The 19,609-nt window shown below is 39.6% G+C and overlaps 1 protein-coding gene across 10 annotated transcripts; it reads left to right on the top strand.

Moving 5' to 3' along the window:
- The first annotated feature begins 164 nt into the window (after window positions 1-164).
- LOC102192059 (dystrobrevin alpha-like) lies at window positions 165-16,293 on the top strand. 10 transcript variants are annotated; one of them, XM_005721443.1, is made up of 17 exons: window positions 165-352; window positions 562-686; window positions 2,130-2,138; window positions 2,504-2,587; window positions 2,803-2,871; window positions 4,989-5,084; window positions 5,993-6,074; window positions 7,461-7,555; window positions 8,641-8,754; window positions 8,950-9,046; window positions 10,097-10,120; window positions 10,864-11,023; window positions 11,122-11,211; window positions 11,298-11,394; window positions 13,561-13,678; window positions 13,806-13,844; window positions 16,015-16,293. In XM_005721443.1, exons 1-16 carry the CDS (start codon window positions 227-229, stop codon window positions 13,821-13,823), a joined length of 1,404 nt encoding a protein of 467 aa, XP_005721500.1. In that variant the 5' UTR covers window positions 165-226; the 3' UTR covers window positions 13,824-13,844; window positions 16,015-16,293. The 10 variants fall into 10 exon arrangements, with proteins under 10 accessions (XP_005721500.1, XP_005721498.1, XP_005721501.1 ...); XM_005721441.1 differs by lacking the exon at window positions 13,806-13,844; XM_005721444.1 differs by lacking the exons at window positions 10,097-10,120; window positions 13,806-13,844.
- Window positions 16,294-19,609: the final 3,316 nt, after the last annotated feature.

Genomic DNA, 19,609 nt, shown 5'->3' on the forward strand with positions numbered 1-19,609 from the left:
GGGTGCAAGATATCCCAGCACATCTGTCCTTAAATTAATGAAAATGTATTATCAGCTCTCTGCAATGTGCAAAATATCTGGGTTTACAGTCACATCTGGTGTGTGTGTGTGCGCTTATGCATCTGCCTTCGTGTGTGTGTGTGTGTGTGTGTGTGTGTGTCTGGCTCCTCCTCTCCTCCCTGCAGTGTTTCACCCGGTCGAGTGCTCCTACTGCCATACTGAGAGTATGATGGGCTTCCGCTACCGCTGCCAGCAATGTCATAATTACCAGCTCTGTCAGGACTGCTTCTGGAGGGGGCATGCCAGCGGTTCCCATAGCAACCAGCACCAAATGAAGGAGTATACGTCATGGGTAAGGAAGGGAGGAAAGGGGGGAGGAGGCTAGGGGAGGTGTGTCTGCACTGGACCAGTCATTGTGGCTATTTTTGTTCTGCTTCGCTACAACATGAGGAATCTGAAGATTCAGTCCAGGTGACAGTGTTACCGTGGTGATTTACCGTGTGCTTTGAAAAAGAAATGAGCATCCTCACAACCGTCACCTTGCTTCTGTGTATCACCCAGAAATCCCCCGCTAAGAAGTTATCCCACGCCCTCAGTAAGTCATTGAGCTGTGCATCCAGCAGAGAGCCTCTTCACCCCTTGTTTCCTGAAATGCCAGATAAACCTCTCAACCTAGCTCATATTGTGTAAGTTCATCTGCTCTCGCTCCCCTTTTTTTTTTTCCTTTATAACACTGAAACTGAGGAATGTGCATTCAGAGCATTCAGTGCCAGTTTGAAACCTTGAAATGTTTTAAATTGATCCCTCAGCTGGTAATGATCCTGTAACTGCTTCCTTGGTCTGAAGTGATTCCAGTCAATCTCTTAGGTCAACTGATCAATCAGGCTTAATTACAGCCTTGGGATTGTTTGTAATCTGCAGCGCTGCTGCTACTTTTTCCTTGATGTTTAGTGTCGTCGTATAAATAATGAAACAAATATCAGGCATGAAAGCATAGACTTTTAAGCACTTTGCTGCTGCCTATTAAAGCCCATCTTACAGACATAAAGTCACTTCTGGTGCTGAGAGCTAAACAACACACTGATTATTCCATTTTTATGATTCCTGCAATTAAAGTTAATTGTTATGTTAATTGTCCCAGTTTTATAGCCTGCAAATGACCCAAAATTTTCAGAATGATGCCACCAACATATTTACAGAAAATCAGATGGGTAATAGATTTCAATGCTAGTTTAAGAGGTAAAGATAACATGAGATCCGAAAGTTTGATTATTAATATATTTTAGAATTGAAGAAATAAATTCTTCCTGTCCCTTCCTTTCACAGTAAAAGCCTTCAACATATACAGTGTGACTGCCATAAGGTGTTTAAGAAACAGATTCTAGGATTAAAATATAATTTGATCTTTGATTTTGCTCGATATTAAATGGAAGATCATGTTTTTCTTTAGAAAAAACAGTTTTTTAATAGTTTTACTTATGAATATCTAATATAGCAAACTAGGTAAATAGAAAATTGCTTTTAACTTATCAGACAAACTGTAATTTGGTAATAAATGTCAACCAAAAAAAGTTCATTACCGTCGTTTTAATGGTGCACATAAGTCACATCATGTCTAAAGAGACAATAATTAATAACAGAGTATAGTTTTAATTCAGGCTCAGAAAAAGAAGAAAGAAAAGTAAAATCAAAAAGATTTTACAACACTAATAATGACGTTAACATAAGGTGTGAGGGTTTTTGTTTTTGTTTTTTTTAATTTGTAGAGGTGACTGGAAGTGTGCAAATTTTCATGCATGCATGAAACAAAATGGGATTCTGTACATGGATGCAATTTCATGAGGCTGACCTGTAATCTAATCTACAAACCAGCAGGTTTATATGTACACTGTACTTTGGCATCGCTACTTTCAGTTATTTAAAAACTCACTTTTTCTTCTCTTTCTTCACTGAACTGAATTATGCTACAAACTCAGATTTGGGGCACTGTCTTTTGTGGATGCCCAATTTAGTTTTCATTCTTTTTTTTCTTTTTTTTCATTGTTTTTGATGTATTATAGTCTCTTCCTGTGCTGCTGTAATGTAATCAAGTATTTATCCCTTTCTTTGTTCTTTACATTCCTCAATAGAGATACGTGGTGAGTTTGCTTTGATTAATATGAATCATACTTGATTGTTACTGTAGATTGATTCCTTTGTATTGTGCTAATCGTGTACAGTCAGACTCATCCACTCACATTCCCCACTTGTGACGTGTCCCAAACACTGTTTTGTTTGTTAATTCCCAGATTCATTCATTCATTCATTCATTCATTCATTCATTCATTCATTCATTCTTGCATGTTCTCCTACATGATATCATACTGTATAAACCACTCAAGTGGAAATTCAGAGATTATGCAGTTGAGCAAAATCCTCAAGAATGAAAGACTAACTGGTGTTTTCTGTCTCTTTAGCTTTTCTGTCAGATCAAATTAAAATCTAACACGTGTTTCCTGTCCAGGCCACCAAGACCGGTGAACATCACCAATGACTACTCATTCTCCCACTCCATGCCTACATCAGGGAACCCTTACTCCACCAAAAAGTGAGTACATCCCAGCTGACAACGGGTGCCCTGGATTTCACAACAGATCTTTTCAATCTGTCGTGCTCCCTAAAGACCCTGCGCCCCGTGAACTCCATGACCCACGCGGTCTTTATTTTCCTGAAGTCTTTGATGGTGTGGGTGCATGTGTGAAGATTTGTACATCACCATTTAATGTGTTTTCTCGAGCTGAATGTAAATGGCTTGCCTTACAGCAAGAATAATGTTGTTGGGCAGAGAAAGCCCCTGACTGGGGCTGCTCCACATCTGCTGAAAGGGAGAGGGTAAGTGGCATAGGTGTGCATATGAGAATGCCTTTGTAGCGCGAATGCATGCGCAAACTAATATAGATAATAATCATACGCATTAACTAGAGTGCTTATCATCCTGAGGAAACTATTAGCAAGCCGGGTTTCTTATAGAAGGCTGTACACTGTTATTCTCTAGGGGCTGTTTCAAAGACGCTAGATGAAGCATGCATCATGAAGATCATTGGCGCTTCGTTTAGAGTGCCTATTATAATCTCTTCATTCACACAGATATGGGAAACACTAACTGCCATTTTCTTTGAATGTTACCATCAGTCAGCTCATATGCTATGCTATATATTCCCAGGTTCATTGTTTACGGTGTATGTGAGTAGGTATATTCGTTTTAGACAAAGTGGGATTAAGGCGCTTCCTCGGTCGGTAATAATGTTGTTTTAGGAGATGTAGTTTAGTTGATTTTTCTAGTGAGAGGAATTTGTGCACTTCTGTACCTGCACTTGAGAGATGAAAGCATTCCTCTTGGGCACACTGCCCGCTTTCATAACTGACACTGAAGTCGCCGTTGAACAGGCTGATAATCCCATATGCTACAGGGCCTGTTTAGAAGTTTGGTAGCTGACTACAACTAAAGACAGCAAGGATGATTGTTAATAAATGTATGACTTTACAGGTTTAGAAGCATGGACAGTATACGGTGAAATGTCATAATAAATAATTCACTAGCAGGGGCCACATCCTGGGAGAAGAACAGATCTGAGGCTGCGGTTGAGGACTGGCAGCGTCGGGCAGACCCCCATGTGTTAATGAGAGGCGTGAGAAATGAGAAAGGGGGGAGGCAGGGTGGGGGCACAACAATGAGAACAATATACCTGTAGTTCAGGGAGGTGTGTTGTTATGGCATGTTAAAGAGCAAGGAGGGTAGTGTATGAGGTGTCTCATTTCTGATCTCCAAAAAAGGTGGTGGTGGTGGTGGTGTTGTTGCAGTACCATGCATGGCCACTGGGAACAATTGCCATCGAGGGTTGTGCTAATAAATTCTTAATATATCCATGCATATATCTGCAACTTCACTCGGAGCGTTGTTTTATCTCATGGTTTTCTTTCTTTTAATACTTCACTAATTAACTATAAATTGCCCAATAAAGGTAATTTAAAAAATAAAAGGATTTTATTTTTAACAATAAATGAATGGTGTTTCATTTAGATCACGTCAACTGTCCTAAACATTAACAGCTGATTTCCATCACATACAGTATATCGTACGTCCGAGCTAGGTCTGGTCAGTATGCTGTACTGGCTAGTGAACATCCATGATAATTATGTGGTAGCCTTTGGGTTTGGGGTTGTTTTTGGGTTTTTTGGGGTTTTTTTTCCATTTCAAGGGTGTCTGGGCTCTCTTTTAGCGATGGGGTGAAAGGCTCAATCATTCAGGAGGGACTCACAGTAGAATCCATGTTACTCCACATTGAAAGGAGACGGCTGTGGAGGTTTGGGCATATAAATAAGATGCCTTCTGGGTGCCTCCTAGAGGGGGAGGCTCCAGGATAGACCCACGTGAGAGTTTACATCTCTCTGCTGGTTTGGGATGAGCTGAAGGACAGGGCTGGGCATTCCTGCATACGATGCTGCCCTTGTAATCACTGCTTTCTTCTGACATTATAACATACATGTACTTGTAAATGCTAATAAAAGAAGCTGCTATTGAAAATATTGTTTAAACCGCATGGTCACTACATTAGAGATGTTTGCAATCCTGGTGGGTGGCCTCTATAAAGGGGCCATGCACACCTGACTTAACGTGAATGTTTAAGCAATAAATAGACTTTTGATAGTTTTACTAATAGATGACTAAGTACCTGTAGAGTATTTATCTAATTGTTTTTTGTTTTTGTTTTTTGCTTGGCATGCCCTCAGTCTACTCTTAGCCTTCATCGGCAGTGTCTCTCCCAAACATAATATGGCCTTGTTTCGCTCTGGTCACCCATGAATGGCTGCTTTTCAGCTGTTCTCCTCCTCTTTTCTTTTGTCGTGTCCTCTCCCTGCCTCCCTCACTCTTTCCCGTCCCCACTCAACCCCGTTGTCACCTGTGTAACGTAATGTCTTGTGTTTTGTGAAACCCTGCACTGTTCCAGGTTGAACTACAACCTCGATGTTGCCGATAGACTTGCTGACGAACATGTACTCATTGGCCTCTATGTGAACCTACTCCAAAACAACCCCAAAACATGGTTAGTGGGTGTGCCGCTGTGTTTGCCAAACACTAGTGGAAACTATGTGCTCCGCTGAACTGCCGCCTTTCCCCCTTTCCCCCTAACCTAATCCGAGTGTGTTACAGTCCTAACGATGCATGCTGTCAGATTGTTTTAGAGGCTGGTTGCTTTGACCTTTGACCCTTTCTGCATTCCCCGGCAGTGTTTCTGACTGATTTGTATCCAAAGTGGGTAACAGGGTCTATTTCTTCCAACATTATGACTCTATAACTCCATGCAGTGTACATGTGTTGTCTTTGAGTGAAATTTATCAAGTTAAAAGTGGCAGCTTTTTAATTTTGTGTAACTTCCAATACAGATTAGTTTAGTTAACTGGTATCAAATTATTAGTCTTTTGTTTGTTTGATCCTGTAAATCCTGTGACTTTTAATCATTTTAATTTACTGCAGGTGATTTGACATATTTTCTGTTATTGTTGTGTGGCCTATGATAAAATGCCTATATGTGTGTTTTATTGGTGAATGACTTCCAGATAACATGTTGTGTTATTGTAGCAGCTTTTGACCCTACTGTACGCATGTGTGTGCATAAATGTGTAAATACAGAGCTGTATGGTTTCTTTGCTTTTTGTTTTTGTTGTTTTTACTGTATTTGTAATTAGATAAGCTTTCAAATACAAAGCGATCGATTGCTTTGTATCTCCACTCTTTTACTTAACCCCTCTTAATTTATTGTTTTGCGTTTCACGCGACTAGCTTAGTGTTACTTCCTGTCGAAGCTTTCATGCCGAATCCGACTCAGAAAAGTAAAAGTTATTTGCTTTTTTTAAAATTTCGAGTGCTCATGTTGCGTCCACATACACTTTTTTTTTTTTTTTTAATTGTGCTGTGTATTTTTTCTCCCGTCTCTGTTTTCCTCTTGATCAGTTTGCTGGAGAGCAGTAACCATCAAGATGACGAGCACAGTCTCATTGCTCGCTATGCTGCTAGACTGGCTGCTGATGCTGCGGTGAGATAAAAGATATCCATTTCACACAAACATCTTTCATCACTGTCCAGTTAAAAAAACAACAAAAACGAGAGGACACATACACCGACACTACACGAGAGACGCTCACACGCGTTTTTGTGTTTTTTACAGTCAAGAAGGTGATCATTCTCTGTTATCATTCTTAACCAATACAGGAGGGAAGTATTACTACTAGAAATTTATACTCTGGATAGTTCATGTTACATGAACTATAACAGCTGATTTCTAACCCTTAGACAGTGTAAAGGTGGAATTCAGTGAGTGAATCTAATTAGCATCATTGGCTCAAACTCAAATTGTTTGTTGCCCTGGTACACTGACCATGAACGCCACAGCTACTCCTCAATAGTCCAACACAGTTCATAACTCTAAACTTTGCCACAGCAGAGTACTCACAGGTCAGGTGTTCGCAGCATGCACGCAAAATCTACTGGAGCTCACAGTAGAAATTATTGTGACTAATTTCTAAGTGATTCTCTTCTCTACACGCCACCACTACAACTGATCTGTTCCCACAGCAGCCAAATCCCACCGTAACCCCTGACTGGGCTCATTTTCCGGTTTAGATGTGGAGGCAGAGTGACCCATCCACAGCGTGGGCAACAGACGTTCAAGCTGAAAACTTTTATTAGAATTAGAAGTTAGTTTGATTTCTCATGTGCTAATACTATTTTATCATTGTATTAACATAACAAGTATCAGTTAGTTTTGCACCAGTTATTATTGTATTTTCTGATTAGCTTTTGTTTTTATTTAATTTTGACATTTTAGTTTTTAAATTCAGTTTTGTTGTGGGAAAATGTTTTATTTAATTTAGACTTTAGACTTTTTAAATATTATTGTATGTAAGTCATTAGCAAGAGTTGGGAAGATCAGTACAGCTATTACAATGGAAATGATTTTATCTGACTTAACAACAATGGTTTTTAACATCTGGTTTTGGTTTTTTCAACTATAATAACCTTTTTTTTTTTCTTTTTTGCACACACATAGTTGATCGAAATGTCCTCCAAAGAGCCACTTGCTATACTATGACTACATTTCACACCCTGTACTTTTTCACTATGCTTGAGTAAATTGGTCAAATCAGTATTTCAGCTTTTACTAGAGTATTTTTAAACACCTTTTTTTTTTCCTTTTCTTTTTTTTTCTTTTTTTTAAATCTGTATTTCTGCTAAAGAGACGTTAGCCACCTGCGCTAACCAGAGCCTTGTGCCTGCTCATGCTCTTATCGGAGGTCTTGATGGATGGCTGGTGACTTAACTGCTTTGTTCCCTCCTGTGAGATATGTGATAAGCTGGTGGATGACATCACCTAGAGGTGAAGCCAGTTCACGTGATGTCTCTCGCTTGGTTTCACCAACAGGCTCAACAGCAGAGGGTCCCCACAGACCTCCCCTGCTCTCTGGATGCCAACAAACAGCAGAGACAGCTCATTGCCGAGCTCGAGAGCAAAAACAGGTTAGGCATGGCTGCGTCCGAGAAACTGCTCGCCTCCTTTCTTTTGAAATTTACCTCTCAGAATGAAGGCATCTCTGAACAGACCTCAAAAAGCATTCACTACTCCAGGCTCTCATTAAATACTAACTTAAACACTGCAGCTGAAAGTCATTATTTAAGGAAATAAAACCTATTTCATTTCAGTTATATTATTCTTGAATAATTTTTTGAAGTGGTTTAAAATTGCTAATAAAAATACATAAAATATGATTCTACAAAGACTATTAAGAAATATAAAAGAAGTACCTGTGAAAAAATTTATGTTTAATGAAATTAGGGAAATTTATATTGAGGTGGAGGCAAAGGTGAGTAAAACATGTTAACCAGAAGGCTGTAATCATTCGTTTTAGCTAGACCTTGGATCATATCCTTTTTCCCTGAGCTGATGTGTCTGCACCAAAGACATTTGGACTTATCAGCTTAAAAAAATATTAATGACTCTATTTATCTTCCTCCTATGGAAGCTTGTTTGAAGTTAGAGATTTAAATTTTATTTCAACCTGTGTAGTAATATTATATTTTTATTGTATTTATATTATTAGGATCAGTTAGTTGAGTAAAAAGTAACAAAACTAGGAAGCTCTAATCAGTATTTTTGATCTATGACTTCTTGTTTCCACCACTGGAAAAAAAAATTACATTTTGCCATCCATAAGTCAAACTATTTATTCATTTTGCCTAATAAATATTTGTGTACTATTAACCAGATACTGGCCTGTGGACACTACAATGGTGTATCAGTATACCAGTATTCAAAAGGTAGAGGGGTTTCGTATTGGAGCATTTAGCTGCTGAAGAGCCAGGTGTTTCCTACAGGAGTTGAAACCAAACAGCTGAGAGAAGGCGATAGTTGAACTGCTATAGTCACAAAATTATATTGTTCTGTGTCTGCTGGATGCTATAAATAACTGAGCTGATGAGCAGCTTGTTTCTGCTGCCTCATAGTGGACAGAAATACCAGTTACTGCAGGTTTAGATCATCTTGTTGACTTCCTGTCAGAAATGCGGTTTGACGTGGCACTTGCACATGTTTGTACTCATCGCAGAGAAATCCTCCAGGAAATCCAGCGACTGCGCCTTCAGCATGAGGAAGCTTCCCAGCCGCCACCAGACAGGGGCCAGCAAAACCCCACCCTGCTCGCTGAGCTACGACTCCTCAGGTAGCTCCGCCTACGTCGCGTTACCAAATGCAAATGAGTTATGACAGACAGCTTTGCTTAGGGTGCTAAAGAACATGCGTAATGAATATTATGTTTTTCAGTCTGCAGATGTTCATGATGTTTTGGGGGGGTTGTTTGAGCCACTGACGTGACATTGTGGCTTCATTATGCTGTACAACTTGTTTCTTCTGTTAGGCAACGCAAAGATGAGCTTGAACAAAGAATGTCTACTCTGCAGGAGAGTCGCAGGGAACTCATGGTGCAGCTGGAGCAACTAATGATGCTTCTCAAGGTACTACAGATGTGCCTTTTATCTCTGAGCGCAGTGCAGTCAGATAGTGAACAGTTTAGTTTTATTCCTTCTGATCACTGAAGGAGCAGACGCTATTTTTCCTTTTTCCAGAGTTTCTTGGACTGAATCTTATCCGTCGCAGACTGTTTACATAGAAAACATGGACATGTGGGCTATAGTGAGCTTATATATACATAATAATAATTATTATTATTATTTTACAGCAGGTGGTGACCAATATGCTCCGATAAGGGATTTTTCCTTGCATTACTATTTCTCTTAGCTGTGAGGACTCATCATAGCTCGGGAATGTCAAACTGGCTCTTTCCCACAGTGTGTCTTTTATTCTGTCTCCCTCCCTTCACCCACAACCAGTCATGGCAGATGGCCTACCTTCCCTGAGCCTGGACTGCAGAAGGTTTCTTCCTGTTAAATGGGAGTTTTTCCTTCCCCCAGTTGCCAGTTTTTAGCTCAAAGGGAGTTGTTTGATTGTTGGGGTTTTCTCTTTATTACTCTAGTGTCCTACAATATAAAGCACCTTAGATGACTGTTTTTGTGATTTTGGCGCTTTATAAATAAAAGTGAATTCAACTGCTGTAAAAGAGAACAGTGATAAAGGTGGGTCTTTATCACTAGGAAAAGCTGTAAAACTTGTGAAAATACAGTTTAAAATCCAAAACTTGTGCCCTCCTTCATATTTTCCAATGCCATTCAGTGGTGCCGGATTGCAGACTTACATGGGATCTTAATTCAGAGGATGCTTTAGAAGACATGTCTGCCACCCTCTACTATGGGGGGTGAGCTTGATCTATAGTTGACATAATGCAAGTTTCCCAAAGCCTGCACAGCCTGCCTGCAGTACTGCCTTAAGTGGGGAAGATATTAATCTAATTAGCCCAATAGGATCAATGTTAATCCACTAAACTTGCACGAGGAAGCCGCGTGCTGACCAGGTCTTTGCGGAAGTGCGATTCGATTTTACAGACATGGCTGCTGTTTCATGAGCCGTCAGACATTCTTTTTTTTTTTTTTTTTTTTTTTTTTTTTTAGCAGGAAGAGGAGCGGAATCAAGCTGTAAGTGTGAAAGAGAGGAAAAAGAGACCAGGATGCATGTTCGAAATGAAACCTTTGGTGTGGGTGTGTGGCATCTGCAAGAAATAAATACCGTACATACAATACCAGTGAGATGTCCCTTTTGGAAAAGTGTTTTTGTTGTAAATGCATTGTGTGTATATCTTTAGAACAACATGTCTTATACTCACAATAATGTGACCACAGTATCAGATGCAGACACTATACTGCCAAAAGTATTTTCTCATCTGCCTTCACAGGCATATGAACTTGAGTGACATCCCATTCTTAATGCATAGGGTTTAATATGATGTCAGCCCACCCTTTGCAGCTATAATAGCTTGAACTCTTCTTTGAAGACCTTCCGATGCCATTTAGGAGTGTTTATGGGAAATTGTGACTATTTTTTGACATCTTTGGTCATGGAAGTGATTGGAACACCTGAAGTCAATGATTTGGACGGGTGAGAGAATACTTCTGGCAATATAATGTGTCATTGGTCACCATATATGAAACCTAATTGTTTACTAATGGACATTTTCCATTTCTTTACATGCCAAATGATGTTCCGGATTAGTTGAAACTTTGATAAATATTAATTCAGCATCTTGTGGTTTGTACTCTGCAAATACTTGAAGTGGTTTTTAAGAATGTGATTCTGTTTGGAGCAGCATGTTACCTTATACTGCATGGGAGTCGTTCAGGCTTTCTTCTTACACAAAAAACTAAATGTGTACATCCTTTAGACTCAGGGTCCCGGCTCGCCGCGCTCTTCACCCAGCCACACCATCAACCGGCCAATTCCCACACCAATCCACTCGGATTCTGCCGGCACGACCCCGACTCACACACCTCAGGACTCACTCATGGGCGTGGGCGGGGACATTCAGGAGGCCTTCGCTCAAGGTAACACAGCGACACTACAGCGGTCTGAGTCCTTGTTATTGGAAGCTGCACAGGATCCCACTTTAAACTGTTTTTGTTTGTTTGTTTGACCGCAAAAGGTCCAAGGAGAAATCTGAGAAATGACCTGCTCATTGCTGCTGACTCAATCACTAATACAATGTCATCACTGGTTAAGGAGCTCAATTCAGGTAAAGATGAATGGAGGGAAAACAGTAGTCACATTCAGACTTATTATACATTAACTGTTTTTATTATCTTTTTTTTAAATAAACAGAGGGTGGAAGTGAAACGGAGAGCACTGTGGATTCAGATTTTGGACGTGAACTACTGGCCACAAACTCCTCAGATCCTTTCTACGCTTACAAACCAAGGTACTTTTAAGATACTGCAAAAGCAGCCATATTATTAAAAGTACACACAAAGTCTTTTTTTGTCAAGCCATAACATGAAGATATGAGAAAGAGATGTTGACGCTAGGTTAATAAGAGAGGTGACGAGCACTGAGCAGGAGTCATGCTGAGCACCACAGATGTGAGGTTTGTTTTAAGAGTGTTGATGGAGAAGTATCGAGAAGGTCAGAAGAAGCTTCACTGTGTTTTTGTGGATCTAGAGAACACATATGATAGGGTGGTGAGAGAGGAACTGTGGTACTGCATGAGGAATTCACGAGTGAAAGTATGTAAAGGTGGTGCAGGACATGCAGGGCAGTGAGACGGAGGCGGGATGTGCACCTGGAGTGACAGATGGGTTCAGGTGAGGGTGGGACTACATCAGGAATCGGCTAAGAGCGCCTTCCTGTTTGTCATGGTGATGGATTCGCTGACAGATGAGATCAGACATGAGTCTCTGTGCGTTATGATGTTACAGACAACATTGTGATCTGTAGCGAGAGTATGGAGCAGGTGGAGAAGAGTCTGAAGAGGTGGAGGGTTAAAGTCTGGTTAATTTTAGGCCCGTACAAACAGTTTGAAATTTTAGCTCAGTTCAAAAGATAAACGAGAAAGATTTTTTTCAATCTTCTTTCTCATATTAGTTTATTTCTGAACATTTTTGGGGGGCTTCAAGCCCTTCAGATTAAAGTATCTAAGAATTTTAAAGAACTCACACAGAGGTGTCTTCTGACTTCTGCCGCCTCTGGGCTGCGACCGTGTGCATCGGGGCACAGTGGACGGTTTATCACGACCGGGTTTTTTTTGGGGGTTTTTTGTGCCGTGGTCACAAACCTGTCACGAGCCGACTTAACCCACTCATGCAAAGAGTAGAGTTTGATCACACAATAGCAAAGGCTGCTTATAAATACACCGTGTATTGCTTTGAACTTTTTTGTTTTGTCATGTTAAATTACTACTTTAGACATTATTTACATTTATAATATGTACCCATGCAAAAGCAGTATATACATGTGAGGGACTTAAACTTTGGTGGATTATCCCACCGAAAACAGATTTTCTTCTGTCTGTTTGGGGTGGGTGGGGGGGGAGTCATTGCTCAAGTTGTTCCTGACAGCTTTGATTGAACAGCGATAAGTGACGGCCTCTTCAGGCATCTTTACGTTGTCCTAATCCTAAACAGTCCTTTGCAAAAAGAGCCTTTCACCTCAGCAGGCGCCGACAGGAAACGTCAGATAGCCTTAGCTGTGGGTAAATGATGATTGAAATCCACAACAAGCTCCCTTATCCCCCACAGGAGACGTCAGAGGGTGCAGCTACTCTGGTAGCGCCGACACTCCTGCTCCAACACTATCATCCAATGTCAAAGCTGCAGTTCTCCTGTGAGCTTCAGCTAGCAGCGTCACGTGACCTCCCCCCCCCCCCCCCCCCCCCCCCCCCCCGCACAGGAGGCAGAACTGGAGCACTCCCACAGCTGTTGCTGACAGTTTATGCTTTGCTGACCTGCTGAGTGCGCCTTTCTCCCATAAACTGTTTATGCTTTCCTCACGTTAATGGATAGTTGACATTTAACCCACAGCTACAACCTACACTATTATGACATGATTTAATCTGATCATATATTAACCTTTCAAACCCTTTCATACTATACTACTGTATGTTTTTAAAATCCCATTACTGCAGTTTTCATAATAATGATGCATGGATTGGGAAAAAAAGCTGAAGACCAAGTGATAGCACTGGCTCCAGGGCTCTGGGCGTGCACGCCCTTTGCTTCGCTCAGCTGTCTGTGGGACTGAGAACAGTTAGGGCAGTGAGATTGTTTTACTTACTGAGAGGAAGTCCATGCACCTTCTTCTTATTTGTGATCATCTTGAACAGTATTATGCTTGAGTACGGGTTATAAAAATGTGGAATTTTGTTATGAATGCTGCTGATTTTCTCTTTGATTTGGCTAAAATGTCAGTGGAGTGGGTGCAAATTCAAGAACTTTAGTTGTATTTCATAAAGCATTCAGGCAGTTCACCGTTTTGAGTACACCAAGCACTTTATACGTAGGTCATATATTAGACTTTTATAGAGAACTATTCAGTCGCATCCATCACTTTTTTTTCCCCAGTTTTAAACTGCTTTGTTTTTTCATGACAGGCCTGCAAGCGCTGCCGATGAGGAGTGCTTTGAGAAGGATCTGGAGCGGCAGCTGGAGGATGAGCTCCAGTTGGATGAACTGAAAAAGCACAGGCAGGAAACGGACAAAACGTGCATGGTGAGTTATAGCTTTCCAAGACTGAAATAGCAGGAGAAGGTGGCATATTGTGTGTTCTGAATTATTAAATTGCCCCTTGTCAGTACCTGCTCTGACCTGCTGTGCTGGTTTTAATTATGTGGCGCAGGTGACTCTGCAGCAGTGACCACGTAGGTCCGGGTGACTGGTAAGTTATTTCTACCTGTCAGCTGTAGATCTTTTTTCTTTTTTTCTTTTTTTTTTGATCTCTAGTTTCTAGTGCACATCATCATACCAATGTAAGGGTACACAAGGCTCTGTGATAGGCTAACCAAAGATGTTATGGGTACAATAAATTAAAATTCATAATAAAATATGCAACAAAAGGGGAAAAAATACACTGAAGCCACCGCAAAAGGAAATTTACAGTGTCGTTGGTGATCAACAACAATTAACCCGGGTTAATTCTGGTCAATTGCGAAAACAGTAACCATAATTTATAACCATGATATTGCCTATAAAAATATGAGAAGTCTAAGTGAGACTAGGGTAACTGATGGGCGTAGGGCAGCAGTGGACAGGTAATTTCCCCCAGGGGCCACATGAGAAACTGAGACTGTTGTGCAGGTTCACCCCAATAGGCTGAAGTCAGTTCTGTTCAATATTAATGCTGTCTCTGTATTGTTGGTGTGGCCCTCCACAACAGTCTCAGTTTCTCATGTGGCCTCTGGGGGAAATTAACTGCCTCTCTTTGAGACCTTTGATTTTATCCTCACCCAATCAAGAGTAACAGTTTGAATACCTGACACTCTCAGGGTTGAATTACTTCCATGATGTTCTTCAGTGCAGTGCTTGGCCAAAGGATAATTCAACAACTGTCAGGTGATGTCCTTAAGGGCTTACCATTGCCCCTAGAGGCAAAAGAAAATGATGCAAGTACTTGCTGCACAGCTGTGGTGTCTGAGGCTTGCTCTGTTGATATCTTTGTATCTCTAAGCCCTAAAAAAGGCACAAGCCAGTATACACTGGTAAAAAAAATTTATCTGAAAATATCTACCAGTAAAATAAAGACATTTCATTACTTTTCCAAGCTGACCTTAAGTGCCTGGACTTGGATGTTTTATGATATCTTTTAGTTACAATCTTACCATTTTACTTTTTCTGTTGTTTTTTTCCCCCTTGTTTCTTTGTTTCCTTTTTAATTTATTATCGTCCAAGAACTGGACAGCTAGACTAACTGGACGTGAGTTTCAGCATTTAAGAAATAAGTTTGATCTACAGAAAAGTGAAGGCAAAATTAAAAAAGGTGTTTCTGTCAATCCTGAAATCCATGAAGCAGGTTGTCCAGGAGTTTTTTGGGGGGTTTTGGCAATCGCAGAGCAGAGAATCATGCTGAGCTTGTGAATAACATGCGGTAACATGCTCAATTTCAACAATTGCCTCAAACTCTTCTGAGCACGCTGACTTTGTTGTATTTTAAGCTAAACTGGCAAAAATGTGCATCTCTGGTTTTGTCTCCCAGTTTTCAGAATAAATGCTTTAAAACAATTTTGGTGGGAAATAGTTAAAATCGATATGAAGTATCAAAACCTCAGTAATTTGTATCTCAAAAATAAGAACTGCATTTTCCTGTTTAGCCAAGTTGGATTTAGATGGACATCTAATTGTTTGAAGAACCGTTTCAGCTTCATAGCAAGCTGTTAAATAAGCATTATTATTATTATTATTATTATTATTATTATTATTATTATTTTTTTTTTTTTTTTTTTTTTTTTTTTTTTTTTTTTTTAATTTAAGTTATAATGGATTGCATTTATATAGCGCTTTTCAAGACCCTCAAAGCGCTTTACAATTCCACTATTCATTCAATCTCGCATTCACACACTGTGAGAGTCTCAAATGTAGACTTGGGGCCCAAACCTCTCTCCATCTATGTAAAGTTCTTAAAGCAGCAGATTACGATGATACTCCAGTAAAATTTAAATAAATGCACCTTAGTTTGAAAACTGTGTGCATGATTTAGGGAGCAAAACTTTGTCCCTTCAATAAAGAGCTGGTCTGAAGTTCTTTTTTTCTTTCTACTTTTCTACAGATGTTGCTATATATTCTTTTCACCAGTCATGTAGTGAAGAGCAGATGATGTATCAGGCTTATTTTAAGACGTTTAAGTTGATCTCTACATGAAATGTATGAATCGTTTGCCCACATGGCAGACGGATGAAGCACAAACGAGCTACAGTACTGATGTTACTATGGGAGTACAGTCATCCTTCCATCAATCCAATTTGTTTACCGCTTATCCAGCACACTTGTCAGAGCTGGGATTTGTCTGAATAACGCACTCACACGCCTTCTAACGTTGTCCTTATTCTTCACAGGCGAGCAATATGAAAAGCAAAAACAGCTGAAGACACTGGACGAGACGACGTTTGGCCGACAGTATAGAGCACTGCGGACATGAAGAATTTAAGTTATGCTAAATCCAACCATAAAATACATTTATGTAAAGATATATATTTTTAACCAAGCACATATTTAAGGTAATTCTGTGAGCTTATGTAAAGAGATTAATTCCTGAGCTGTCTCTTATACCACAGGTGCCATAAGGAAGAAAACAGAAAAAGGAAAGAACACAATTTTGGGAAATTATTTCTTAATTTTTATCTGGGTTTTTTTTTGGGTTTTTTTTTTTTTTTTTTATATATATCAGTTGTTTAGCAAATGTACAACTGCACTGTTAGCACAGGGTGGACACCGTGATTCTTTGAAGTCAAATTGTTGTCATCTTCTTTATAATTTGTGATAATGAGCCTGGGATTACGTTGGAGCTGATGATGATGATGATGTAAATGATCAAAGCTGAAATCTTTTGTAAACGTGTTGCTCTGGCCAGGTTACCATGAACAAATGTTAGTATATTTCTTACAGCTGCTGTTGAGTTGCTTTGGCATTTTTTTAATTTAATTTTATTTTTTTGAGCTGGCCAATCAGATGCGTTTGTTTTATTTGATAGATTAGTGTTAATAATAACTCACACTGCCTTAGCTGATTGGATGACCTCTCAATGGAGTTTGCTCAACCTGTCAGTGCAGCATGTAGCTTTCAACAAAACCTGCAGCAATGCTGGAAGTCTTCACTGGAGATGATAATACTGATACTAGTAGGGTTTGTTTGTCTGCAGAGGGAACTGGTCTGCAATCATGTATGCTGTCTATTAAATGTCAATTAAATATAAGATGTAGATGACTGGTTCTGATGTCTGGAATGTTTGTTTAAAGTGGAAGAAGAGATGACACAAATGGATCCAAATCACTCAAACTTAAAGATTTACAACCATGAGGGCATCGAAGAAACTGCATTTACTATCAGTGGTTTATGAATTAAGGCTAAATCATAGATAATCAGCCGTTGTTCCCTTTGCTAGTCACTCAAATCTTTGTAACTTACACACACACACACACACACACACACACACACACACACACACACACACACACACACACTCTCGATGTATTTTCTGAGTGTGCACCAAACTTTACCCAGTCACTTTAGGAAAAGTGGCAAGCCAATCTAAAATCATAAATGTGTGAAATATCTAGTTTGATTTTTGAGCAAGTTCATAGCAGTGATTTTGCATGGTGGTGGTGCATAATAAAGTGTTGACACAATATCAAAATTTTCGCCTATGAACTCCTTTCTCTTTCTTTTTCCATTCCAGAACGGCACACTTCAATTGGCTTGGTTTGGCAGTGCACATTTATTATCTGTCATAAATGCACTGTTGACTGCCCTCAACCTATTGTCTATAATTCATCACAGAGACCCACCATCTGAGGTAACATAAAAGCAGCCATCCGGCACTGAATCTCATAGTCATGTGCATATTAGGAGGGAGATTTTTGCTCTTGGCTCGGGCGTCGTCAAAAGCATATGAATTAACTGATTTTCAGGCTTTATTATTGTTATATGGGTTTGAGGTTTGTTTGTTGTTTTTTAAAACACACAAACGAAGGCCAATCATTTGATCGTTTGAAGACCGCTTAAATAGATACACACTGAACATTCATCTCCAACTCTTTACAGACTACTAACCACTTTATGACAGCACAATATAAAGAATATATTCTGCCTTCATCTGCTCCATGTTGTGTGTACTCAGGTAAAATATGTAACAAAAACTAACAATACAACAAAGAATATAGTCCAAGGCACTTTTGTCCTGTCTCAAAAGTGCATCACTGCACCCTGGTGGTAAAAGCGGAGAAGTACAGCTTCAACGATAAATCAGAAACATTCACTTTTTGTGTCTCTGGTGAAAAACTAAAGATGTATTATGGTCCATAGGTTTTTGGACAATGACACGTTTTTATTTTTTGTATTTTTGCTTCTGGACACTACCACAGTGGATTTTAATTCAATCAACAAAGATTTTATTTATAGAAAAACCTGACAACAGCAGTCGCCTCAAAGTGTTTTATACAGAGAAAACTCCAACAAACAGACAACCCCCTATGAGCAAGCACCTGGCGACAGCGGAAAGGAAAATCTCCCTTTCAACAGGAAGAAGCCTCTGGCAGAACCAGGCTTGGGGAGGGTTGGTCATCCAGGTTGAGGGAGGAAAACATTGAAGTGCAACAGTTTCGCATGAACTGTTAAGGAATTACAGATGTTTTTATACAGACTCATGCATTTTCAGAAGTAATGGGAAAATGTATGACAATTTTAAATATCAGGATTGTTTTTAACACCAGGATGCAAATCCTTTCTAGTCAGTGACTGCCTAAAGATTAGAACCCATGGGCATCACCAAATGCTGTGAGATGCTCTGCTAGGCTTCGACTGCAGCCGCCTTCAGTTGCTTTTCATTTGCTTTTCTGCATTCAGTAAGTGAAAAGCGTGCTCTGCTGGGTGGAGTTCAGGTGACTGACTTGTCCATTGAAGACTATGCCTTTTATTTACCTTTACTCTTGGGTTGCTTTTATAGTATGCTCTGGGCCATTATCCATCTGTGCTGTTAAGCTCAGTGTAATTGGTTTTGCAGCATTTGATTGAATCGGACCAGGGAGTGCAGCCCTGTTAACCTTACAATTCATCCTACTTCTTCTATCATCAATAAATGCTGGTGACCCTGTTCCACTGGCAGCTATACATGCCCATACCATAACACTTCCTCCACCATATTTGATATATGATGTGGTATGCTCAAGATAATGAACTGATGTGACGAATAAAGCTTTGATTGATTGATTGATTTTCAGCTTTAGGCTCTTTTGGATGTTCTATGATAAGTGAGTGTAACCAGTAGTTTGCACATTGCTGTAAATCATTTGTATTTCCATTCTTGAATGCATCCATTCATTGTGGTCGTGGACAATACACCTGCCTCCACAGAGTGCGTTCTTGTCTTGTTTAGGTGTTGTGAAGCTGTTTTTCATGGAAATAATTCTGCCATCATCCCTTTTGGTTGTCTTTTGTGGGGGACATTTTGGTGTTACTGACAGTCAGTGCATTCCTTATTTTTAGACATGTATCAAATTTAGCCATTGCTACAGTTTTTGCCAACTGTGTGAAAGGTTTATTTGAATTTTTCACACAGATATACATAAGGCCCCCACCTGGTCATGAAACTGCTTGCTAGTCAGTTGCCCAATTATTTACGAGCCACTGAAAAAGCATAAACAGTAAATGCAAAATGTTTGTTAAGTACCTCGAATTACAGCTGAAAGTCTACACTTTAATCACATTCTGGGTTTTTCAATACACTAGCGTGTACAAGAGGGAAAAAAAATCTAACTGTATATTCAACTTAATCTATGAATTATATATATGAATACTAGACAAGAGACAATAATATGATGCAGTATTCATATAACATTATTTTCATTATGACAATATGATTACAAGATGATATTGTCACAAGATGATTATATTTATCAATCATTCCATATATGGAATTTAAAAATAATGGGCATA

This window comes from Pundamilia nyererei, unplaced genomic scaffold, assembly GCF_000239375.1.
Source record: "Pundamilia nyererei isolate P.nyererei 1_Seehausen unplaced genomic scaffold, PunNye1.0 scaffold00004, whole genome shotgun sequence".
Lineage (NCBI taxonomy): Eukaryota > Metazoa > Chordata > Actinopteri > Cichliformes > Cichlidae > Pundamilia > Pundamilia nyererei.

Bases quoted from the DNA above. Each gene is read 5' to 3' on its own strand.
- LOC102192059 (XM_005721441.1), top strand. From the start codon at position 227: ATGATGGGCTTCCGCTACCGCTGCCAGCAATGTCATAATTACCAGCTC. The intron at 11,395-13,560 runs GTACTTTTAAGA...TTTTCATGACAG, and splicing joins TTCTACGCTTACAAACCAAG to GCCTGCAAGCGCTGCCGATG. The intron at 13,679-16,014 runs GTGAGTTATAGC...TATTCTTCACAG, and splicing joins AAACGGACAAAACGTGCATG to GCGAGCAATATGAAAAGCAA.